This window comes from Equus przewalskii, chromosome 1, assembly GCF_037783145.1.
Source record: "Equus przewalskii isolate Varuska chromosome 1, EquPr2, whole genome shotgun sequence".
Classification (NCBI taxonomy): domain Eukaryota; kingdom Metazoa; phylum Chordata; class Mammalia; order Perissodactyla; family Equidae; genus Equus; species Equus przewalskii.
The window spans coordinates 153,991,262-154,018,485 of NC_091831.1; the positions used below are offsets into that span (position 1 = coordinate 153,991,262).

The 27,224-nt window shown below is 40.1% G+C and overlaps 1 protein-coding gene across 8 annotated transcripts in view; it reads right to left on the reverse strand.

Annotated features, from left to right (window-relative positions):
* The window catches only part of FMN1 (formin 1), a 383,790-nt gene that overhangs the window by 331,197 nt on the left and 25,369 nt on the right, over window positions 1-27,224 (reverse strand). For all 8 annotated transcript variants that reach the window (XM_070584360.1, XM_070584371.1, XM_070584336.1 and 5 more), the window contains one exon: window positions 15,652-17,643. In XM_070584360.1, coding sequence (XP_070440461.1) covers window positions 15,652-17,512 — 1,861 coding nt within the window. In that variant the 5' untranslated portion in view covers window positions 17,513-17,643. The remainder of the gene's footprint in view (window positions 1-15,651; window positions 17,644-27,224) is intronic.

The window sequence follows — 27,224 nt, forward strand, 5'->3', positions numbered from 1 at the left end:
AAATCAGTTAGAAGATCTGGACTGTTCTGTCACTAAACAGTTATGACGCTTTGGACAGAACCTCATTTTTATTACCTGTACCATGAGGGCACTGGGCCCAAGGATCCCGCCTAGCTTTAGTATTTTATAATCACTGCAAGAGGTGACAGATATCAACTACATCATAGCCTCCCATGTGAAGTTTGTAGAACTGCTGCTGGCTTTTAAAAAAGAAATCAGAAATTTTTCAAATGCCTGGAGGATGTACGTTTCCAAAGACAGATTTCCTGAGGGAGATATTTTATTTTTTTAAATATGTCAACACATTTTATCTCTCTAGGCAAAGTATACTTCTTTCATTTTTTCAGGATTAAAAATAAATCCTGATAGTACCACTAGGCAGCAACATGCCTGGGAGAAAAGCAATGAATAAGAGAGAAAAATAACACTCACTTTGTCCCTATGCAACTTTCCATCTACGGCATAAAACAACAACAACAACAAAAAACCAGCTTATCTGTTTATTCTCTTTAAATTGAGGGTGGGGAACACATTTAACCATAAGCTCCACTGCAGATAATGAGTGACTAAAAACTCTTCAAAAATAGAGTTTATCTTGAACTAAAACAAAGCAAAGCAACCACTGCAGAGTATTTGACTTTTCAGCCATCGTTTTGAAGGGGTTTGATCTTATGAAAAAGCTACTGGCGGAAGGAACTGGTTCATTCACCCCTTCAGGATATAGTTACTAGTCAGGTGCCGGACACTATGTTCAATGCCAGAGGCACCCAGATAAACCCTAGAGGACCCCTGCCATCCAGAGGCTCATAATCTAGTTAGCGTCAGAGACTCATATGTAACTGATCACGACAATGCCAAGTGTTTTTAAAATGGAAGAAGCACAAAGCACTATCTGGAATATATAAGAGGAAATGCTTAACGCTAACCAAGAAGGTTAGGAGAGCTTCATGGAAAAGAAAACATTTGCGCTACATCTTGACGGATGAGTAGTTCATTGCCAAAATGGCTTGTGCAAAGGCACAGACGCAAAGAAACGAAGGAAGAAAAGAAAAAGAAGCAAAGGAATTATAAAATAAATTTAAAATATTGGTTTCCAAACTGATGTGTGTGAAATAAGTTCTTCTTTTCACTGTCATTTCCCTAATTGCTTATATGGCTAAGCATATTTTCACACATTCATCATTCAGACTTTCCCTTAAGTGAATTGACTTACCTTCTTTGCCCCTTTTTTCTCTTGAGTAGTTTGCATTTTCTTTATTAATTTACATGAATTCTTTGTATATTTTGGACGATAATTTTCTGTTTGTAATAAGTGCTGCAAATATCTTCTCCCAGATTTTCTTATTACTTTTTAAAATATCATTTGTCGCCATCAAATGATTTTAACTTAATTTTAAACTTATACTATTTTAATATAGACAAATGCACCAATAATCTTCTTTATGGTTCGTGCTTTTAAGAAACCCTTTCCTAATCCTTGCATATTTTCTACCAAAAGCTATGAAGTTTTGCTTTTCACATTTCAGTTCTAAATCCACCTGAAGTAGATTTTGTGCATGGCATGAAGTACCTCCAACTTTATTTTTTCTTTCCATATGGAAAGAAACAACTGTCCCAGCCTCGTTTATTGGATAATTTATCCTTTCCCAGTCTTTATAATGTCAGTGGTAGAATTCCCCGGGAAACAGACTGAGAAAAGATCTCCACGCAGAAGGTTTAATGGGGACTGCTCTCGGAGACACCTGTGAGAGAGTGAGGGCGGTGAGATTGGGACTGGGCAGGAGATGCAGGTGCAACAGAGGCCTCAGCTGATCACACAAGTAGCTCTGAAGCTGGGATGATGCTTCACAGTTGTCCTGCACAAGGCAACGGCACTAGGCTTTTGTACCCTGGTACATAGACCAGTCATTGGATAGGGCTGCGCTTGAGGAGCTGAGAAGCAGGTGGAATCTCCTTAGAGATGGCTTCCTTTGACAGAGGGCAGTTCTTGGGAAAGGACTCAGCTGTGAGCCATCAGCAGGCAACACCCCCACCGCCAGCCGCTGAGGGAACTCGGGCCTTGATCTTGATGGGGGATCTGGGTGGCACACACAGCATCTACTACATGGCCTGTGTCATGTATCTGCTTTCCAATTTTATCAGTTCACTATTCTTTTGGACTCTTTCCTAGGAAATAATTTCCAGATAGGACTCCATCCTGCCCCTGCATGTAATCCAACTGGTCAACAGCCCCCTTCAAATACATACCTATAATGACACCAAAACCCCAGATTTGTCAGACTATATAGAATACAGTAGCACATTTTTCTTCCTTGATATGAATATCTATTATTCACATTACCCAACTGGCTCAAAATCAATATGTTGTCAACTACAGCTGAAACGGAAGTCTCCAATGTCCTTTACTTGTAAGTGGATATTTTACTCTAAATGCAGGATGTTTCCAGTATGCTCTTGACTTGAATCTTGCTCCATTTAGCTTAGGAAGAATTTAGCAAGCTTTGATTCTGTCATCTAACACCTCTCTACATTTCATTTTTTTTTCTCCAAAGTTGATTAAAGATGCCAGGAAGATGTTGAAAAGAAAAGATCTGAACAGGACAGGGAGCAGTGATGAGTCTTGTGACATGCCAATGATACCTCTATACATTTTGACACAGGTCCATTAATCAACACTCTGAATATGACTGCCTGGCTGTAACTCAGCATGGTTTTTGTTTGTTGTTTGTTTGTTTGTGGTGAGGAAGATTGGCCCTGAGCTAACACCTGTGCCAATTTTACTCTATTTTGTGTGTGAGATGCTGCCACGGCATGGCTTGATGAGCAGTGTGTAGGTCTGTGCCCGGGACCCAAACCTGTGAACCCCAGGCGCCAAAGCAGAGTACGAGAACCCAAACACTATGCCACCAGGCTGGCACCCCAATGTGTTTTAAGATAACAGTTGTCTTCTCAGTCACTTGGGGCAGGAACCTTCAAGTGACTCTTTTCTCCCTCGACTGTAGGTTCCATCAAATTCATCTAGTTTTGAGTTCACAGCGTTCTGGAATCTATCCCTTGTTATCACTAACATCAAGGCCATTACAGATCTGTTTGATTCTTACCTCTGATGTCAATTTATCACAGTCTCCCTACTGCCAAACCTATTTGCCTTGAAATACAAAGCTGATAAAGTTATGACCCTTTACTGGTTCCCCACCTGGAAGAGATATAACAAATAGCGCCCCTGGGGGATGATAAAATAAATGCAGCTTCCCAGGATGTGGTCTGCAGAGAATGTCCACTTAACTTTGGGTCCCTTTGGCATAGAGACTATTGGACTCACTAAGGATAACTGAAAAGTGACTGCTCTTTTTGAGGCTGCCATTTGTGATCATAAAACTAATTCCTTACATTTGCAAAGCACTCTCATGTACACTGTCTCATTTAATTCTTAATGCAACTTTGAAAGAGTAATATTATTAACCTTCAGTTAAGTTTGAGAGTTGGAGAGGTCGTATCTTACAGACACATAGTAATTGACAGAAGCAGGATGTGAACTTGTGTTTCCTGCTTTCAAGGCAGGGGCTTCTTCCCCAACCGACCTCAGCTGCACAGTTGTGTAAATTATGATCTGTTTAGCATGAAAAGGAAACAGACATCAAAAGGAAGGTGAGTTCTGAAAGGGCAGCCCCCACTCTCTGAAAGGAAAATATTGCCCATAGGACATAAGGAAGTGATTTTTCTCCAATAAGACAGAAGTTAAGATTTAACAGCTTCTGCAGCAAACGGGCAAATGCTTTCCTGATTCAGGCTCTTTGTGAGATGAGTCATACATTATACATAATTTTCCAAGACATTTGCTCTTCAAGGAATTAGAAAGATGGCAACAAAACAGTGGTGCTGCTCCTTAGAATGAAGCTGCAGATGTGTGATTGTAATGTCTTAATGACTTAGTAGATGAAATCCTATAACTCCACCAATATTTGCTGATAACATAAAACTGGTTATAAAAGCTATATACTGAAAGCCTAATGGATGCTCAAATACAATTTGAAGAAGCATCTTGGACCACACGGCAGCAGCTGGCACTTGGCAGGCGTCAACAGTTATTTGAAGACACCTGTATTGAGGCCAGAATGGTTAATATTATGATTAACAGTAAAGAAAGTTGTGATCACAGCAACAAATATCAGACAGGGAAATATTCAAGAAAAGCATTCTACCTTCCTGTATTGAAGCAATGCACAAGAATTGGTTGGCAGAAGGCTAATAAAAAAATGAACAAACTCATTCATGTTTAATGTATATAGGTCCCTATATCTAAGTTCTATAGTAACTATTCAAAATCATTATAAAAATGGCTAAGTGGGAATTCAATTATTTCTCAAGGATAACTTATCCATATCATTTCCCTCTAATAAAATATTTGCACTTAAAAGATTCTAAATTTACTTAACATAGCTACACATTAGTATAATAATTCATATTTTTAATCTTGGTCTGCACTAAAGTGGTTGAGCACAGACAGCTCAGCCCCCACCTTGAGAATTTCTGATTCAATAGATCTAGGCTGCAGCATCCAAGAAACAGTATTTTAACAAGTTTCCAGTTGTGGCTAATAATGATACTTGTCCAAGGACCGCACTTGGATAACCACGTTTCTATACTATGCTGACCCTCCCACAGGTTCCTATAAACACATCCCATTTTGCCATTGGTGATCTCTTGAGCACAAGAAACAAAAATTCATTCAACAATTAGTTATTGAGCCAGCATTTATGTAACGTGTGCTGTAAGCTATATCACATGTGATGCTGTATATCAGAGATATAAAGATGAATAAAGCTTAGTCTCTGTGTCCATGGAGTTTATATTCTAGACAGACATATAAACAAATAAATATAATGTCATATGATAAACATCATGTGCAAAGTTCCATGAGAGTAGAATGGAAGCATTCATTCTATAATGAGCGGAATTAGGAAGCTTTATAATGGAGATAACATTTATGACATTTGCAAAACTTTTATTTTGCAATAATTTTAAACTTACAGAAAAATTGAAAAACAGAGAGTCCCCTATACCCTTCAATCAGCTTCCCAACATTATACAAATGTTGACATTTTGTATAACCAAGGTTAGGATGGGTTTTGAAGGATGCATAGGAATTTATCAGGGTATCACATGTAGAGAAATACTATATGAATAAAACCAGTGAAACAGGATATACTACTAATAATATGTAAACATTTTTTGAGAATTATGTGGCAGACACTGTGCCAAGCCCTTTAAATGTATCATATCACTTAATCCATACAAAAACCCATAAGCAATATATTATCTCCTATATGGATATTACCATCACTACCCTTTATAGACGGAGTTGAGGCAGTTGGCAATTTTCTAGTAGGGAGCAAAACTGGGATTTGATACTAAAATGTTCAACTTTAGCACGCACACTCATAACCAGTATATTATGATTAGTATGACGCAGAAATAAAGAGGAGTCTATTGTGGATACAGATTAGGTTACATTAGGGCAAGTTGTAAGGACAGGGTTCTGATAGTGGAAGCAGAAGACAAGACCAGAAACAGAATGGAAAGTCCTAGACAACGGAAGGATACTGTGGTAGGAATTCTAACATAGTCTCCTAGATCCCTGTGCCCTGAGGGACATGCCCGGAATAATCCCCTCTCCTTGAGGGAGGGCAGAACCCGTGAAGATGATGGCGCATCGTTTCCATGATTCAGTTATGTTATATAGCAAATGCAAAGGACTTTGGGGATGTAATTACAGTTTCTGGTGTTATCACACTGTTCCACTGGTCCGGGGCCTCAGATTCTCATGCTATTATCTAGGTCTGCCTGTTCATTTCCTGGCCTTGATCTCTACTTCCAGTCTTGGAATCCTGTACCATAACCCACTCTTCAAAGATCCTGCTCTGCTGGGTAATAATAGAAGATTTATGGGAAAATTAATATCACTTAGAGTTTTGTGCATAGCTTTTGTATATCAATCACATGGGGTCAACTTATATTTGTATTATACACAACTATTTTAGCAACAGTGCTTTCACACAGAAGGCAAATTTCAATAGTGGGCATCAGACACCAAGCAGGTGGGTCCTGCCAGATGCCCTGAATCACAGCCTAGAAGAGTTACAAGTGCCTGCCCAGCATTCTAGTTCACTAACGTGTTTGGTCATAAAGTGACCCTTGGTGCAAATGTGCTGGGCTTTGATCATGGATAATGCAACATGGTTAATCTGTGACCAGCAAAATTCATGAAGCAGTAAGCTGCCTCTGGTTTCCATTTCAAGTTTGATCACTTGACTACCCCTCAGTGATGGGCTTTAACAATAAAGTCTCATTTTAAGATTAAAAAACGTTTGTTCTGGTAAAACTGATCATGTTGTAAAGTTATTCCAATTAAAAGAACAGTTTCTTTGTTCACGTAAAAACTTGGTTTGAGGGCCCCAAGTTTTATTTAATTTCATTCTTGTCCTCTGAGTACATTCACATTCCTAAACTTATGCAGAGATTAATAGTTTTAAGGTTACTTTAAAAATAAAGCATTACCTACCAAAATAACATAATAGTAATCACATAATACGGCATGAAACCAGTTTCATTCCATTTAACAGAGGACAAGTGGAAAATATTTGCCCGTTTACCAGTTTGCAGATCAAGTTTTCTCATCATTCATCCATCCATTTATTCATTCATTCAATAAAAGCATTCACTGAATACACACCATGTGTCAATTACTGAACCTGATTTCAGGTAAATAATGATGAATGTGACACCAGTCCTGTCTTTGAGGAGGTCTTTTTAAAAAATAAAAATAAGGAAACATCTGTTTGAATTCTGTTGTATACTGTCACCAGCAGAAACAGGTTTCAAACAAAGATGAGACACCAAGAGAACGGTGGGGACAAACCCACCTCACTCTGCTGTATAGCACACCAGCAGAAGGAACTTGCAACCATTCTAACTACTCCTAGGCAATCTGTCTCTCACAGTCACTGCCTTGTCACTTGCAAATTGGAGGGTTGTTTTTAATTAAAGTCAACAATCACAAAAATTTAATTAGAACAATACATGTTGATACCATGTGACATACTATTCAAGGAAGTGCAAATCGTCCATTCAGAGTATAAGATAGAGTCCCACATCCAAAAGCTTGATGGGAACTCAAGATTGACACATAAAATAATGAGAGAATATTATTAAAAATATATACTAATATAATAAGATGCAAATAATCAAAGTCCAAAACCTATTGCCTGGACAAAAAAATGAGATGCAAATCAGGAGAAAAAAGAATACTGTTAGTTGCAGAAATGAAAAAAGCTTTGGAGAGGAAAGATAGGACTTCGGTTGGTTCAGAAATAATTGATAGGAAGAGAGGGGACCTTTGTTTTACTTTTCTTTTGCTATTAATTTATGATTTCATAGTGGGATGACATTGGAATTAGAAATACAATTTTAATTTCTTTGTTAATTATTTTAATTTAAAAATAAAACTCTCCTGATTGAATTCAAAAGCTATTGAGTGAACCAGACTCTGTGAAGAGTGCATCAGAGGTATCAAAAATGATCACCACGCTCAAGTTTTTTACAAATTAGGTGGAAAATCTAAAATTAACCTAACAAAACAATGAGAGACCAATAAAGGTGTGACTTAAAAAATAGTTAAATGATTTAAAAAACATAAGCAAATGTAGAAGTTTTAATTGAAAGACCATCAAGAAATCCACATAGAATAACCAGTTGTGAACTATTATCTGTGGCATCATTTCATCACTGGAAAACACCAACAAGAGTATATGATTAAAATCCTTTCTGACCCTATGAGCCAACAATAATCTGTAATTATAATAAGCTAATATTTTCTAACGTTTCCTGAAGTATTTTCATCAATATTATTTCATTTGATTCTTAAGAGAACCCTATACATTTGATATTACTCCTTCCAGCAAATGCAGTCAGGGGAGTAATAAGAGGGGGCAAAAATCAGTATTTCTCCCCTCCCCCCACACATCAATTTCTCCCAATCATTGTAGGAATCATGCGTGCTTCCGGATGTAATCCTCCCCGTCATCACTGCCGTCCTTCCTTGTCTGGCTGCTTAAGGTGTTGCTTGATGCTGCGAGAATTGTCACCAGGGCTGCTGCAGCTAAGGTGCCAGATGGATCGCCCAAGGCACTGCTGCCTACCTCTCCCACTTCACTTCTCCTTAGCACGAGGTAAATCTGGTTCATTCCACCACGTTCCCCATCACACTGTGCTTCAGCAGCACCTCAAGCAGAGACTCCTCATCCACAAGTTTGTTATACTCTGTTATGCAGACCCTGTCTTCAATATCTTAAGAAAATTTTGGTAAAATTACCCTTTAAACTGTCACACTGCTTTTTATTCCAATCCTTTCTCCCTATGATCCAGACCTGAGTCCACAGGGGCTGGGTCAGCAGAGAAAGCAGAGGACACACGCTATGTTATTTTCAGTGTTGGCCCTCCCCGTGAGGCTGGTATCTTTCTCATGTGCTTCAAATCTTGTTTTCTCAAGTGCCTCTGCCCTGTGAACGCTCTGAACGCTCAAGCAAAAGACTCCTGACAGGTCCAACCATCTAATTATCCAGACGTGCCTGGACCTATGGCTGAATCCTAGGGAAACTATGCTTAGGCTCAAGCCGCACATGTTATTTTCTCTCCACAATTACTCTGGGCTAAACTGGAAACCAACAGTTCTAATCAGACACAGGATTATTTCAGGGTTCTCCCTCCAAATGTAGAACTCCACATCAAAATTTTAACTTAGATTTAAAACAAACCAACAAAAAACCCATATCATAACATTTTAGGAAAAATATGTGAAACCCAGATGATCAAATTTACTGCCTTATTGTCAATAAAGTTGTGTTACATGAAACACGAAAATCTGAATGTCAATGTCTAAAGCCCTTGCTCACTTGCTTAGCATGAAGTCCAGTTATTTTCTTGGGCTTTACCTCCTCTGTTATGCTCCACAGGGGTCCCCCAAGGTTTCCATGCTTGGGAGTCTGCTGCCCTTGCCACCGTTCTGCTCTGTTGCTGTCTCTCTGCTGTCCTTGGGTTACTAACAAGCTCTTCCACAACACTGAAACTGGGGCTCTTCTCTCCCGATAGCCAGCCAGAAAATTTCTGCTTCTCTTGAACAGCTCTTCCACACTGCCAAACTGTGGGGCTTTCATGACAAAGTTCTTCCTTCCCTCCACGCCGAAGCTGCTTTTCCCTCGAGTGTAGGGGCTCTCCTAGGAGGATGAGGACGTATCTGTGCACAGACTTTGGGCCCAGACTTCTTCTTCTCTCATGATCCGCCTTCTTACACTGTCCATTATTCCTCCCTATTGTTCAATATCCTTCAAGGACCCCACAAGTCCTTCTACATCCCGAACATATCTAAATCCCAGTTCTGACCTAGTTTCAAGTTCTTTCCTATATGGTTCTGGGCCATACAGAAAGCATCTGATTCAATGTACCAGAACAATCGAGAACTGTGGAAAAAACTCTTAGGACCTTCTATGAGAGTAAGGAAATTCCAGAACATGCATGGCAGGAGGCCAAGCTGCCAGACCACATAGAGGAACTCTAGGCGGATAGTATGGCCTAACAGCACAGCCCAGGGGCCACAAAAATGTATGAAATATTTTTTGATTCCCATTTAAGAACTATCTAACAGGAGTTCCTATCCTTGTAAGTTATCAGAAAGTGGATGAAGTTAAGATGGGCAGTGAGAGACATTTACCTGATAAGGGTTAGCAAGAAGGAGAAAGCAGGCCCAGAGAAGCGTCCACTGGTTTCAAAAAGCACTCTCTCCCACAAGAGTCCACGAGGAATAAAACAAAACAGATACCTTCCATATTCAGTGCTTTGCTTTACCAATTTGATAAAGTCCTTTTAATCCAATTACAACTTTAAAAGTTTGTCTTTTTTTACACCCCAACCAACAACGCACTGAGGCAGAATGGTTGAGTTACATGAAAAAACATGTGCAATAGATTTCTCTTCAAAATCTAATATCTATTTTTTTAAAGTGGTTTTCTCTTTTAGATTTTTCATTGGCTATTACTTTTAACCACAGTGTTAATTCTGCCATTTCTATGTCTTTGAATTATTTTAGATGCATGTGTATTGCCTAGGATCACAGACTGCCACCCCTGTTTTAAATCTTGTGCTCTGTATCCAAGAAGAGAAAAGAGACAAGTGAAAAACAATTCAATAGAAGGTGCTATCTTCAAAGCACGATAGAAATTAATGGGAAAAAATTCGCATATGTAGAGCAAGCTTGGGACTTTGAAACATCAGATCTTGGTCATGGTCCCGGTCTTTGAAACATATTCCCTCTTGGAAAACAAAATGTGAATGAGAGAAACACTCATCATTTATTTTATATGGAAACTGACTTCAAAATACAAATTGTTCATTAGTATAAAATTTATTTCATATTTCATATGCTAATTAGTGATTCTTAATTTGAGATAATTGGGGAAGATATTTTTAAGTTCTTTTTGTGCTTTTCACAAAAAGCAACCAACCACAATGTGTATCAATCACTGTTAAAGATAAGAACTTTGCTTTTAAAAACCAGATAATTTTTTCTGAATCCATGGGCTGAAAAGTATCACAAGCACTTCCAATCCTTTTACTTCTCCTGTGTTTGAACTTTTAACAATTAAAGAGAGATTTAACCAAATTAAATTTAGAGATAAAAAGGTCATACAACAAAGAAACGAAACAGAGTATAATAATCATTTATTACAAAGATAACCACTGTTTATAACAAAACATACATCACACATACACATTCTTCTTTACCCCGTGCCCATTTAAAATACCATTCCATCTGTCTACATTTCTTGGTCTTCATGGCTCAACCTACCTGCATCCTCTCGGTCTCCCCTTTGCCCCTCCAGGCCCACTGTGACACTTCTCCACCTTGCTCTTGGCCCTGGAAGGCTGACCTTGTAGATCTCCACCAGTTCCGTTATACTCTACCTTTCAGGTGGTTCAGTTAGAGGAGACTTCAGGCAGAAGATGAAAGGAGAGTGAAGCCAGGATATTTATTCTTGCAGTTTCCTCTCTGTGAGATGTGTCTACCACAGGCCATTGTTCCTCCCATGTGGTCCTCTCTGTGAAGCTCCCCCGTCTGGGATTCAGTGACCACTGCTTCCCTTGCTCCTTCAGGCCTGGGGGTATCTGTTCCCTGTCAGGACCCTGTCCCATCCCAAAGCCTTTCTGAACTGCCTTCTTCTCTTGGTTTCTGGATTATGCTCTGTTCTCTTCCAATCCTGGCCCCCTGACTAGTTCTCCTTGGGCGTTGCTTTGACAGCTCTCTAGCAACCTGCATTATTTCCCTTCGTCACAATGCTATAGTCTCAATGCTGAGCTTCTTACTTGATTAAAGGACATGGGGAAAATACACAAAAGTGTGGTTTAGCTATAATCCTACCACCCCCTCTCACCCCCCCCCCCCCCCACACACACAACCACTCAAGGCGTTGTATTTGTCTTTTTCTTTAAAAAGTAGTTAAATCACTCTTTAAAAATCGTAAAAGTAACACATTTACCACAACCATGAAACAATGTAAATATGTAAAGAAAAGAAGTTAATACTCTTCCCCAATGTTTCTGGATCCTTCTCCTTCATGTCATTCCCCACCTTGACCCTGCCTTGCCCCTTGATCAACAATGTGAACGGCCTGGTTTTTCTTCTTCTATACCTGTCTCCATGATATTCAAACCCATACCAAACATATATGCCCATATATGGAGAAAGGTGATATTTGTTGTCTTTAAAAAATTGAGAGCATGCTATACGTTATTTTGCAGCTTGCTAGATAGAGATCTAGTTTAACACTTTGAATAGCCTCATAATATTAGAGAGAATAAATGTACTATAATTTAGTTAGCCATTTCTCTACTGATGGACATTCAAATTTTTTCCAGCTGTTTTTACCACTACAAACGATGATACCGCAGTAAATACCCTTACGCGTGTATTCTTCCTAGTACATCTATTTATGTAAGCTAAATTCCCAAAAGTAGGGTTGCTAGGTCAAAGTTACATATAGTTCCAATTATGACCCCCTTATTTTATCAAAAGTGTATAGCAACATATCTCCTGTCAATTTAAGTCCTATATTTAGTTTCTATGGGTATAATATGCTATACACAATTTTTGAATCTTATTTTCTTTCAACACCAATTACAGATAATTTTCTATGTACTACATATTTTCTGTGGTAACCTTAAATGGCTACATATGTCCATTAATGCCATGAAGCGTCTTTAAAATTTTATTGGAATTGTATCAAACCTCAATATTAATATGGGAATTTAATATAATATTAATATCTACTACTCATAATACATGCCTAGAGAGAAATCAAAGCTTTAACAGTGCCACTAGATATAATAAACTCTATTACAAAAATGCCTCTCAACCCTTAATCAGTTGATATTAACCACATCTTTTGCTGGGCACGAGCACTCATCAAATGACTCACAATATCAAGAAGAACTATGCCTGGGGCATATGCTTCCATCACCAGCTCAGCGACCTCAATCAAAGGAAAAAGATCATGAGATTGCTGAGGAGCACACTGAAGCAGTGGGCATTTTCTGGAATAGAGTGAGCCAAGTTCCATGTGATTCTTCTGGCATCAAAAGAGCAATTTCAGATGAAAGGAAAATGGAAGCCTGCAAAACAGGAAGGAATTCCAGCCCCAAGGACACTGCTATGCCGGTTAACCCAACTAGAGTCCCTCAAGGTTTGAGAAAATGCCACGTCCCACAAAGGCTTGGAAGCATTCTATAGCAGTTTCCATCCCAAAATAAAATAGTATAAAACCAATTCCAAGGTGGGGTGGGGGGAAAAGGGGTGTCGACCATGAGAAGACAAATCTGGCCACCCTTCATTGTTAGCATATTCACTATTTGATCATATCACCACCAGACAAGAAATTCCAGTATGTGGCCCTCGGAATGAAGAATTAGGAAAATGACACAGCCAATAGGAGGTTGACCAATAGCCTCTGTGATGCCTTTACGCTATTTCCTGCATGGATGGTAATGCTTATTTTTACTGCTTGGTCCTGTGAGAAGGAAAAGTGGATTTCACTCTTTCCTGGGAACGACTACTTGCCCATAATACTAAAGTCTTCCAACTGGAAATGCATCTGATTACTTTTGCCAGACTTAATCTCTTACTTGAACAGTTAATGAGAGCTTTCAATAATCTTAATCACATCACTTCAATAAATTACCTAGATGTTATTTCCACAGGAAATAAATGTCCACAGACCATAAACTCAAACTGGTTAATAGCTAACATGGGAGAAAGGTGGGGGTGGATTCAGATAAAGGGTCACTGTGCGGTGATAGTAAATGAATTACACACCCCTTGTCTGGGCTGCTGGGAGCTGTGCAAGGCCTCTGCTGGGAGGGGGTGGGGGAGAACAAAGTGAGAGACAAAGGCAGCTGGAAGCAGGAAAATTCTCCCCATGTGGACCCATCAGCGGCATGAAGCCACTGAAGGACTCAGAATATGAAGAGGACTCATGGCTACAGAAAAGGCCAATTAAAGGGAAGAAAGGGGACAGGGACACAAGATACAGATCGAAGTCACTATTTGGAGAACTCCCTCTGTTCATGCTTTTCCAAGAAGTACCAGATGATAATAGATGATGTTTGGATGTCCTGGAGGAGGGTCCTAGCAAAAGGGAAGTTATCCATGCCAAGAAAAAGATCTCTCCCACTCCTATTCCTCTGCTTTCCAACTTCTTTTATAAGGTTAGAGGCACAGGCAGTCTGCCTGCCAAGGAGTCCTTGTGATTCTAATGACTGGCTCCCGAAAGTGCTATGAAGATCCCAGTGGAAGGCTAGGGCCGAAGGAAAGGGAATGGCTCTGAGCAATTGTATGGAGAGGCCAAGGGAAAGTGTAATCATCTGCTGAACTTGTCCCTCAGGGGGCTCAAGGTCAGTCACCATAGAAACTGAATGTCCTCTGTGTGCCTGCCTTGACCCAGATACAATAGAGTTTTTATAATATTTTTTAATGGAGAAACACAACAACAAAATAAAAAGATAATTCTAAATCAGGGGGAAAAAAAAAAGATTGCCTGAAGCTCAACATATTTAATGCAGTTTCTGGATGAGGGGCACAAAGAATCCTAGAATTTGGTGTGATTTCTAAAAGGAATCTTGGGAATGGAGGAAGCTAGCCCACACCCATGCCTCCAAATGCTTCTCACCTACTAATTACAGAGGACTATCTTTCCAAGTATTTCCAAGTATTTCCAAGCATCTAGCATCCATAGGGAGCAAGAATTTCATCACTAGGGTTTGATGATACATGCTACAATTCTATGACTTTCTTGGTGAGGCAGCTTAGTTATATTATGAAAGTAGCACATCTCATCAAACTGAGATTAATATTTTGCAAAAACAAGATGAAAAGCATGTACTACATTTTTAAAGAACCACTCCCTGGATCAATGATTTAGCGAAATTTATAAAATGTCAAGAGTTCAAAATGAACAGAAAGCGTTTGAAATTTCTCTTTCCTAGATAGATATTTTTATCTCAAACATTGCACATGCTGTTTTCTCTAACCTTTAAGAGACTATATATCATATTACAAGCCATCCCCTAGACAAGGCATTGACCATATGCTGTGAAAGGACCTATCACCTGAAAAAGAACCTATTACCTACACAACGGCATACACAACCCTGAGCATCTGGCCACATGGCCTGGAAAATGTAATGAATACAGGAGTGGCTCTTCTTATACACTGTCTTTTTTGGTCTTATTGAGCCCACCTATAGAACCCCCAAAATTATTTTCATGTAAAATTTTAAATCACATTAAACATACAAGCCAGATTGGCTCTTTAGCACCTCTTGCAGAAGACATGATGTTATACTAGTAACAGTAGAAACCCCAAAATAAAGAAACTATAACTTCAGAATAAACATTACTTTAAGCTTGTTTGGGAAATTAAAAAACAGAGGTCAAAAGAGAAAATCTGATCCAAGCTTCTTCAAGTTAGACTGAATTCATCTCTCTTCTAGTAAAACAAAATAACACAGTTTTTGTCATGAAATAAGATGCTTATAAAGGTGATTACTAACAAGCAAAAACCTCTAATAACAGAGAGATGAGCAAAGACACAGCATGCTTTTGCTCTTCTGCTTGGAGAATTCCAGCAAACCCAAGCTACTCCAGCAGCATGAACAGCAGAATTTGGGTCAAGGGGCCAATTACCCAGGGTTGCCATCAAAGGCAGGGAGGAGTTGCTACTTCTCTCTGCCATCCTGTTTCCGCTGAGAGTCTTATGTTAAGTAACCATAGGGGCAGCTTTAGAGTATGCCAAAAGCAAAAATAAAAATTGACATTTACAAAGTATTGCTTCTGTAAGCAACACATCTGACCCTGTAAGTCAACACCACCCTTACCATCTCCATACTCCCCTACACCACTCCCAGTTTTCTTGCTGCAAGATGAATTGACTAACAGGACTAGGAATTTTGGTTCATTGTTAATTAGCCAGTCTCTGCATAGCAGAAGCAGACTGACAGTCTGTGAATCGCCCAAGAACAGATTGAAAGTATCTTAAACAAGACTAACCTGGAGGTGACTGGTGCTGGGGCTGAGCTGTGGTCTTCCCAGGCCCCAAGCTCTTTTCCAAAGGTTCCCCAGGCACCAACCGAGGTTGGTCTGCTCTGAGGGAGGCCGAGCTGGCTCCTTTGGTCTCCGTGACCTTCGCAGAGGATAGTGGCTCCAAGGTGTCAGCAGAGGGGGACTCAGAGAAGGCACTGCTCTTTCTACCAGGAGAGTCATCAAGAGGGGCTTCCCTCTCGCCTGGCAGTGGAGGGAGCCGGAGGATCCTGTGATGCTGCTGACGGCTGGGGAGCCTTGGAGATAGAGGCGAGGGAACAGGTGACACCCGTTTGTGTGTGCCGGACTGAGAGGATGAATTATTAAATACCATACTGGGAGCTGCCAGTGCTGGAGGGGACGACCTCTTCTCATCACCTCCGGGTTGTGAGGAGTCAGGCCCTACACTGTGGGGCAGATCCAGAAACAAGGTTTTGTGGCCACTCAGAGGCAGCCCAGCTCTCCTCTTGCTTCTAGCGTCTTGGAGGGTGTGGGTGGTTGTCGTGCTGAGGGGAAAGCCCAGCCTTTTCCCCTCAGTGGCTTCGTCTAACTTCTCACTCTCTATCACCTTCAAGAGGACCTTGTTCACAGCCCACTCAGTGCTGGCTGGTGCACGTTTCCCGGCTGATGACTGTAATGACCTGTCCCTTTGCTGCTCCTTGCCCCGCTGCCTGGAGCCACGGGGCCCCGCCTCATCTCCTGGGATGGTAAGCAAGTCCACTCTGGGTATAAACTCCGCTTGGGCCGTGGGGCAAACGGTAAGTCTCCCCCCACCCTCGGGATGCGTTGTAACTACTCTTTGCACCTGAGCCGACAGATCCTGGACTTTAGCCACCACTTTGGAAACAGGTTTCTTCCTGCAAGTCTTCTCAGCAGACTTCTCCCTCTGGCCCCCTTCTGCCTCTGGATGCTTCTCAGGGTCCTCGTGACTTTCAGACAAACCTGTTTGCTGATGTGCCAGCCATTGAGGCCCCCTCTGCGGCCCCCAGGTACCCCCACCTCCTGGCTCTGTGGAGCTGCAGTCAGCGGGCAGCCCTCCTCTTCCAAGCTCAGCATCCTCAGGAGCCAACCCAAAGCTCCTGAAGCCAGGGTCTGGGCCCAGTGTCCTGGGGATCTCTAGAGGGCAGCTCTCTGTCCTCTGCAGGGAAGAGGTAAGTACCCCATTTGGGAACAAGTTGCCTCTCTCCTCTAGAAGCCAAAGATTAGGCCTCACTCGAGAAAGAGGAAGGGAGTTGCTGGAACAGACCTGGTCCTTCCCCATCTGCGGAGCGGATACCTGGCGCCCACGCCCTTTTCTTCTTGTCCTCTTGTGCGGAAGCGTCTCAAAGCTCTCCCTCCTTCCACCAAACCTTCGGGGCTTTTTGTTCCCATGGGTGCTCCTCTTATTGAGACAGCCCACGGGGGGCTCCCCCTGCCAGTCGTCAGCTCTCTGGAAACCATCGTCCTCGGGGGCCAGGCTCACCGACAGCTCCGGCAGCTTCCCTTCCTGGTTCCCCATGGTAATGCCCAGGATGTGGTCTGAGCTCAGCAGATCGGCCAGCAGTCTCTCCCTCTCTGCTGTGAGTTTGTACAGCTCAGTGAGAATGTCTTTCGTGGGAGTCTGCTTGAAAAATATGTCGCCTGGATGTTCATTCGGCTGCAGGCTGAGGCTGATGATGTCTGACCCCTCCCTGACTTGGTAGCAGTTATGAAACCCTTTATTGGCTCTGTCTAGAGTTACGGTGCCCTTGTATGAAAATCCTCTGACTTCTCCTCTTGGAAGATAGAAGCTGATGTAGCAGAGTTCGGTAATGGGCTTACGCAATTGGAGGGTGCAGTGAGTGCCTTCCATTATGCCTAACTAATTATTCATGCCTCGGAGATGCTGGTCTGTGGTCAGGCTTTCCAGTCTCCAGTGCCGGGGCATGTGACGGTGGCTATGCAGGGAAAGCAGCTGACAGTCATCTCCAGCAATGAGACTGCCTGTTAGAGGAACAGGGGAAGAAAGCAGCTTGTCTAACAGAGTGCATAAATCACCCACCGACAAAAATCAAAGCATAACCACGACTTATCCTTCCTCTTGGCTGACCTCAACCAGCTCAAGGCATCAGCCAGGAGGTTGACTGCAACTTGTTTCCTACTCCCACCCTGCCCTTGACCAACAGAACTTTTCTACAGCTGAGAGATGGGAGAGTGCTCCAACTTTAGCCCCAAGACCAAAATCCCTTTTCCCCACATGGGAATTCACTGTATACCCTAGAGAAGGTCTCTCAACTTCTCAAGGGTTCACATTAGGTCCTTCTATAAAACAGAGCTAACACAGCTCCCAGAAACCCTGAGCAAAGGGGGAACTTGGAGATCCTTAGAAAATACAGTCACGTTAATAACTCATATTTGGAATATTACTTTGCAAGAGTGAGTCAAGCTTTTTTACTCTCCAAAAAGCACCTTCTAAGATTTGAGATTAATTATCTATTTAACTTAAAGCAGTGTGAGGGAAAAGTATTAGACAAATTTGGAGTCTCTTCTGAGCACAATTCATATATTTTGCCAAAGCACTAAAAGTGAAAAATTTAAAGTTTAAAATTTAAATAAATAACTCAGGAGTCTTAATCAAGTTTTTTTTCTTTTCTTTTTTTCCCTACTTCTTGCCTATCTGAAGCCAAATGGAATGGCAGAGAAAAAGCAAAAATCTGTAAGCCACTGCTGGCCCTGTATGGATTCTCAATGTTTTCACCAGAAAAATGGCTGAAATGTCACATAAGCAGTGAAGGTGGTTGCTCCTTAATGTCATTTGAGGGATCCCAGGAATGTCACTGTGGCTAACATGCCCCCCACAAAAGCAGGCAGCTTAGAATTCTATATTAAAATACTTCATTTCTTAAATTAAGGCACTGCCCAGTCTTCAAGATTCCCATGCTTAAAAGAAATTCCCCTGAGAAGGGTAACACAATAACCATTTATTAACCACTGATATCTTTGGTAAATTATTTTCCTCAGGTCTTTTCTAAATAGTTCTAAATAGTAAAAGGCTATACAAAAGTAAATTTTGATTGCAGGAAAAGAGGAAGGGTTTTGTAATAGAAACTCCTTGAGGAAGACAGATGAAGTTAAGAGTGAGAAAGTTAAAAAAATGCAGACATCTGGTCAACCCAGAAGTACCAGTAGTACTCAGTGCTCACAGAAAGGGAAGTGGAACAACATTTTCAAAGTGCTGTCAGAAAAGACTTGTTAGCCCAGAATGTTATATTCAGTGAAAATATTCTTCAAGAATAAAGGTGAAATAAAGACATTCTCAGATGAAGGAAAAGTAAGAGAAGTAGTTGCCAGCAGACCCACTTTAAAAGAATTGCTAAAGGAAGCTCTTCAGAGAGAGTGAAAGAGATGCCAGAAAGAAACTTATAACATTGAAAATGAGGGAAGGGGGGAAGGTGAAAGGAATAAAGGGGCACATATATGTGGTAATGGATAAAAACCAGACTATCGATGGTGAACATGTTGCAATCTATACACAAACTGAAATATAATAATGTACACCTGAAATTTACACAATGTTATAAGCCAATATGACCCCAATAAAATAATTTTTTAAAAAAATGAAGGAAGAGCAACATAAATGGTAAATATCTACATAAATATAATATTATTCCTCTCTTGAGTTCTTTAAAAGATATTTGACAGTTGAAAGCAAAAAACATAATATTGTTTGGTGGGTCTTCAATACGTACATATAAAACCCAAGACAACTACAACATAAAAAAGGGTACAAAAAGCGACCTATATGGTGGTAAAGTATAATAGTAATGTAATTCTAACTACACTGTGAAGAGTTAGGTATGCATATTGTAACCCTTAGAACAACCACTAAAATTATACACGCAAAGAGACATAATCAAAAATACATTGACATATTAAATGGAATCATAAAAAATGTTCAAATAACTCAAAAAAAAAAAAACAAACAAAAAAGGGGAAGTGAAAGGGAGGAACAAAAACCAAAAGCAACAAACAGAAATAAATAGTAAAATGGTAAACCTAAATCTAAACATATCAGTAATTATGTTAAATGTAAATGGCCTAAACATACCATTAAAAGACAAAGATTGTCAGAATGCATATGACATGGAGTTAAAAGTCATTGGCCTGGATGAAGTTACTCAAGAAAAGTATTCAGACTGAGAAAAGCAAAAGTTGTGGAACACGGTACTGGGAACACAGATATTTAAGGGGTGAATGGAGGGAAAAGAGACTTCAAACAAGGCTAAGAAAGAAATGGACAGTAAGATAATTCCCTATATTTTGTAGTTAAAGAAATTAAGGTTAAATTATTCAACATCTTATGATGCTTTTATTATAAGTCTGTAAACCCTAGCTGTAAAATCTTTCAATCAGTGTAGCCAAACCAATACCAGAACCCATGCCTCAGAAGCTAGTGTTAGATTAAACCATAGGGTTTCCATAATACAAGCAAGCCTTTCTTCCTCCCTTCCCCGACAGCAACAGGAGTCACATACCCAGTTATACCCTTAAATTCTTTTATTCAGCCTCATCCACCATCCCTTCTTAAAAACTTGTTGCATTTCCTTTCTATTGCTACATTTCCTTTTGCAGAGGAATAGTGTATAAAAGTAGTGAAAGTCACAACCATGCTGTTGTACCACAATAAAGACCATTTCAACTAGGGATCAAACCACGGGGTGAAGAGATGAAAGGAGTGACTTTTAGGTTGTAGATCTCAACATTGGCCATGTGGTCTGTGGCAGGATATATAGCAAAACTAAGTCTACATCAATTGTAAAAGAAAGGTGCCCCATTCTTGAAATTTTCAAATTAAAAAAAAAAAGGATTGCAGAGTTATTCTTTGCTTTCAAGATAAAACACTCTTCTAACAGCTTCGGGGGTCCAAATCAAGATACAAACGGACTTCTTCATGCCATGTATTCATAATTTCTGAGTTTCCAATGATCACATAAGCAAGTAAGAAAGACACTCTTAGTACCTCTCTCCCTAGGCCTTACCATTTAACAAAAATTTCAAGCAAATGACATATTTTCAAAGAAAGGTAGGGATAGAGAAGTGGAGTGAATTGTTTTAATTATAAGGTGGAGTCATTTCAAAAGAACAAGTTTCTCCTCTGACTGCACAAGAGCATAGGTACTGATACATCAGTGATACAAAGACAACCCAACTTGCCTCAATTTGGTGACCACAGGATAACTTAGAGAAAACTTATGGGGAAAAATGATTATTTCATGTTTTCTGGTCCTACAATGAGTTTCAGAATTAGCTTTGCTACAGTTTTGGACATTGAAAGTCCAAACAATTTAAGATAGATCACTGCAAAGAAACGCAAACATACATTTTTCAAACACTCTTACTTCCCCATTCTCTTCTATAGTTTGAAATTATTTTTTATCAAAATCATTGTGCACACCCTCCACTATCATCAATGAATATTTACAGGGCTGCTTCTGGAGCAGAGAATAACTATCCATGGTTCTTCCCAATCTCTCTCTCAACCAAATAAAAGACTGAGGATTCAGCCATCAGCCTGGCATCCCTGCCAGTGTCTGTATCTGGATAAATGTATCTCATGCACTTTCTTCTTTCAAATTTCATGTCCTCTGTGAAACGAGAAATTTAATTTCTAAGGTTCCAATCCACTAACTCAAAATATTATTTGGTGACATCTACTAGATGGCCAAAAACCCACAAAACTCCTCGTCTTTGAAGAGAAAAAATATATGCCCTGAGCAAATGAACTTCAGTCTCGCACTCTACTGTGTGCCACATCAAAACAGGGCTTCAGAGCAGGGCAAACACTTCTCTGTGACAATCCATTAGCAAATCAGGGTGCAGTGCTGAATCATCACACATATTTTCCATCTGAGAAACCAGAGGAAAAAGAACTGTAAGTCTTAGGAGAAAAAAGGCAAAATAACAGGGAAAGCAATATGGAGTGAAGTTAAAAACACCAGCACTACAATTCCAGGCTGAGTTCACAAGACTATTTCAAGCATCCTTGCCTCATTCTACTTCAACTAAAATGCAGCAGCTCTGCAGGCATCACACACTAAATTATACATCTTAATTTGGTCTACGAAGTGACCTTCTCTGGTCGTGCTCAGTGTAAAAGCACTTTGTTTCCCAGGGAGTCTTCACATCTTCCATTTCCTCTGGCAAACTCCAGGCTGACACTCTCTCCAAGACAACACTGCTGCGATGATTTCTTCCCTGATTCTTTTTCCAATAAGCAAGTACATAATTTCATTCTACCCAAAATGGAAATATCTGTTGTACCTCATCATAATGGGAAATTACTGCCTTTAAGTAGATGTGATTCACTGCTCATAACATATTTCACCAATGCCTAAAATAAGATCCAAGAATTAGCTGCAGTCATTCAGTCTGCTTACTATAGATTTCCTAATTGATTATGGCCCTAAAAGGCCAACGCAAACCTTAATTTGCTCAGCTATTGGCACAGTCATGCCCTAAGACTCCATCTAAACCTAAGACTGCTAAGATAGATTATCTGTAACTTCCATTATTAAACTGGACATTGTCTCTTTGTTCATTCAGATTTAGGCTCTACCCTTCTGCACACCACTCTAAGCACCAGAATATTGACTTTTAAGGATTCAACCAACAAGCTCCCTTGCACTCTGGCTTCTACTGGGTGTAGCCATTGGGAAGTATTAGCAGTAGATGGGAGGGCAGAATGCAAGAAGGATCAGGATATTTATTCCCTGGCTCCTTCTAGGCTATGGTTCTGCAGTAGGCATGTCCTCTAGTGTAGACCATAGCTCCTCTTGGATACCTTCCCCCAGCTACAGGTATTCCTTCTGGGCACCAGTTACTGCTCCTCCTATTGCTCATTCAGGCCCAGGTAGCTTTGAATTCTGCCTCTCGTGTGATTTTGAACAAGTTAGTGCCTGCCTGTCTCCTTCCCACCCACCCTTGAGCTGAGTGCAGTGCTACTGTTCTTCAAATAGAAGATCTAAAAACAAAGATAAGTCTGCAATAGCTCTCTAGCTCTTTTCCCCCTGTTGGAACTTTTCTTCAAAGAATCTACACACTGTAGGAGTGAGAATATAGGAGTAATAACTAAGGACCCATTCTGTAAGATATCAAAGAACAGATCAGAGGAGGTCAAAGAAAGGAGGGACCACATCATGTTTGTAGGATCAGAAAATCCTTTAGGAAGAAGAAAGCATTTGAAATAGCTCCCCACTAAAGGGTAACATTTTGACAGGTAACAGTTAAGAAAAGGGAATTCCAGGAGGAGGGGCATTATACAAAACTGGGAAATCCACTAACGTGTACAAAGGGAAATATTTCTCTCTTTTTTAGATACGTGTCAGGAGAGATAAGTAAGAAAGATAGAGTGATAATGCTTTGTAGAAAGATTTGAATCCAGGTTGGTGGGAAAATAATGCTAACTTTAGAGACGAATGAGAAGCCATTGATGGATTTTGATCAGGGAAGTAACACGTTCAGCACTAAACTTAAGGAAGACGAACTTAGCAGTAATGTCAGAACAGAATGGAGTAGAAAGAGATCAGAGAATCAAGAACGAGAAGCCCTGGAAAACATCAAATTATGGAAAAAGGTTGAAAAAGAAACAAATTAGAAGGGGAGATTACAGGCAGAGTTTTAGACAGTAATTTTAGTAGAGTAATAGAACACGAAATCATATTGCAAAGAGTGAGAGAGAAGGCTGATGGTTGAAAAAGAAATAAGAGTAATAACCTGTACAGGTATCAAGACTTCGTCTTTGCTGTTACGTTTGTTTTGTTTTTTAAGACACAGGAAACCTAAGCACGTTTTTAGGTTGAAAAGAAGAAGGTAGTGAAGAGGGAAATATTGATGATACAAGTGAAAGATGGGGAAAATATGGGACAATAGACGAAGGAAGGCACCAGAGAAATGAGAAGACACGGGATGGAGGACATATGGGAAGGAGCAGCCTTGACATGGAGGGCTGTTTCACACTCAAAGACTAGGGCTAAGTAAAGGGGAGAAGATGATTATGAGATAGAAAGCAGTGAAATTGAGAGAGAACACATATTATCTCAATGATTTTTATTTTCTTCATAAAGACTATAATTTTATGATTTTCTTTGCATGCTTACAATCTCACAAGAAAGAAAGCTCTAAGCCAATCTATACTGCAGAAGCCAAGTTTCTACCTTTGAAACTCTGATTTGAGTATAAAACGACCAATACTCCAAGCTAGGCCTTATTATAACGTACTGGCAAATCTCTGCAAAAATAAAATAGAGGCCAAAGCTTGGTCAATAGAATTATTTTGGGTCAACAAATTTCTAGCCAAAGTCATAGCTGATTATCAAAGGATAAGAAAAAGGGCTCCTTTTTCTGTTTATTAGTTTTTGCTCCATAAACTAACCCACTCAGATACTCTAATATGCTATGAGGTGTGAGCATTGAAGATTTTCTCAAAGATTTCAGAGGATCCTTCCTTCACCTCTCCCTTAACTCTTCAAAGCTTCATTACACAAAGATAAACAAATATCAGCTTTCCACACGATCTCCATGAAAATATAAGATATTGAAATCTTCAACACATCCCTGGGACTCATGTCACCATCTAGCTTATATCATCATCTGTGGGAGACATATGAGCATACTAAGGGAACAAACCCTTTCCCTATAATTTAAGAAAAGAATCTGCACCTTTGAGATTCTTACTGACTGAATGTTCAGGGTTCAATGGTCAGTGTCTGACTGCATAGCATCTCACAAAGGTGGGCTTGGTACATTCTTGGTAAGACAAAGAGAGCTTCCTTTTTCAAATTGGGAGTACCTTTTTATATATGTGAACCCATTCTGTGGAGTTGGCTTTTATGAGAACTTTAAATCAGGAACATTCCTTGCTTCTGTTAAGGCAAATTTGTGTTTCCAAATTAAGGAAGCTGCTCGTGAACAGTGTCTTTCCAATTAGAACAAGGGATTTAAATAGGCTTTTCTGTTCAACAGACCATGGCAGTCCCATTTTATGAAGGAGTAAGGACCCAGGCAGTGTGCTTTGAGGCCACTCTCTTGTTTAAAGATCTGCCATAGAGCATAGCCCTCAAGTAGGTGGGGAGGAACACGTGGACTGTCAGAGAGAAAGCTACTCTGCCATCTCTCCATTCCCCCTATAGCCCCTCTGTTAGAAGAAAACCTGTTTTAACTGTATCACATGGTGTTTTAATTTTATAAAATGCTCCAAATATTTTCATACATCACAATAACATGACATTTGTATAAAATTTCCATTAGAGAATTGGTTGGGCTTGAACTTCCATTTAACCATACAACCACTCTGTGAGACAGATATGACGGATATTGTCATTGTCACTGCACACACAGCAAGACTAAAGGAGACCAGAAAGTTTAAAGTGACTTGCCCCTGGTCACAAAACTAGTAAGCAATAGAAAGGGGACTCAAATCCAAGTTTCTGGACTCCCCGTTTAGTGCTCTTTCTACTACACCACTTAAGCTGACAGACACTTTTTTAAATAAAGAAGAATAAGAAAACAAAGTGCCACAAAAAAAATTTGTTGCTGGATAGAACTTTAAACGCAATGTAGTACTACATAGATGAAGCAAGTGGGCTCAAAGCTACTCCTTCGTAAAGGGTTCTCATTTAAATAGGACTTTTTAAAATCTTGAAGCAGATACCTTTTTAGAAGAATTCTACATCTGATTAAATATTCAAAAACCTACAAGGGACTATAATTTATAGGCAATGGTTTCTTAAGGTGTGTCTGTTTCCTTTTTGCTTTGTTGCTCTTGTTGAGGAAGACTCATTCGTGTTTGAGTTTCACAGACTCTTACATTGACCATGGAGATCAAATAAGGCCCTTATTCATCTTAATCTAGTGTCATTTCATGAAATTTGCCATAAGAGTTAGTTATTTTGAGACGTATTTTGCACAATAACAGTAACTCTCTCTATATAGTGTTTAACAGAAGGATCTCCCAAGAAAGGCACAGGGTAACCCAGTAAGGAAAGTGCTGGGCCAAGAGCTGGAGGCACTGCATGCCAAGCCAGAGTCCATGTCTGTTTCAGCAAGACAGCTGGAATCACCACTGCTGTCTGGCAAGCTCATTTCCTTAGTTGACTAATGAAGAGGGAGGAAGATAATAATTTGGGGGGCAGGCAGTAAAAATCCATAAAAATTAAAGATAGAGGTGTGGTAATAAAATAGGTAGGGTCATACTTGGTTGAGAAGGAGGAAGAAGAGGAGGGGAGGAGGAAATGAAGGAGGAAGGGAAGAGGAGGAGGAGGGGATATTAGCCACCATTTCATGAGTTAACAAGTACTAGGCCCTAGCTAAGTGCATCTCATGCCTCATTCATTTAATTCTCACAGTCCTATGAGATGGGTATCAGTAATTCTCTCATTTCACCCCTAAGAACCATGTAAGCTTAGAGAGGTTAAGTAACTTGCCCAAAGTCACAAAGCTATTAAGTCACAGAATAGGAACTTGAATCCAAGCCTGTCTGTCTTAAAAGTCTTCATGTAGAAGCTGCAAAATAGTGCATTTCCTAAAACTTCAGGGAGAGATAATGAATCTGTTAAGGGAGACACTCAGGAGACCTCTAACATCTCTACATAAGGATTCTTTCCCTTCTCTTTGGAAAAAAGATGGTTAACAGATTGTGGCTATTAAGAAGTAACACCATGAACTGTGTGCCTCTTAGCCAGAATATAAATTATCCATCTGGCAGCAAAGAAAATTTTGGAGCATGTAATGTTTGCAAAATTCCTGTTAGGAATTCCTCCTAGTCCTGAAAGTATGTTAGCACTCACGGTTTAATGTTTCTGTTAGCGCCTAGAAAAAGAATTGTCCCACAATGCCCCAGAGGAAGTGAGAAATGTTAAAATAGGACATCACCATTAAATTAGCCTCAAGTAAAGTAAGAGAATTATGATTGAATGTCGGTAAGCTTCCACCATAGGAGATGTAATAAAAAGTACTGGAGCACCCCCAGCCTTCGAAGAGTCCCCCTCGTGATCAGGAGCTTGGCTGTGGTATGGACACTTGGAATTACGTCTGCTCAAACATTTAAACCATGCGACCTTTAGCAGAAGGCTGGAAGCTGCTAAGGGAATATCTAAACAATGTCTAACTAGTCCCTATCTTTTGACATCTGAATTTAAAAGAATTAAAGTCTCAGCCACAAAAGGTAACTATTTTATCCCTAATTTCAACAGGTCCCAAGACAGAGACCTTCTACGTCACAGCAGCTACAGTCAGATCTAAGAGCTTAGCAAAGGAAGAGGTACCATCTTGGGCTCAGTACACATCTTCCGTCGATAAACTGAGCTGCTCTGAGAATTCCCCATTTGACTGCCACTCAAAATGTCACTACCTTATGCAAAAATATGTCCACAGCTCTACAACTGGATATGTCACACAGAAGGTGTCTGAGTTCTTTCACACCATTTACATACAGTTTCAGAAGCATTTCCAGATGACGTCACAAGTTCATTCTCAACAATATGTTAATTGATCTCGATTGAAAGGCAAAAACATAAAAATGATATTAT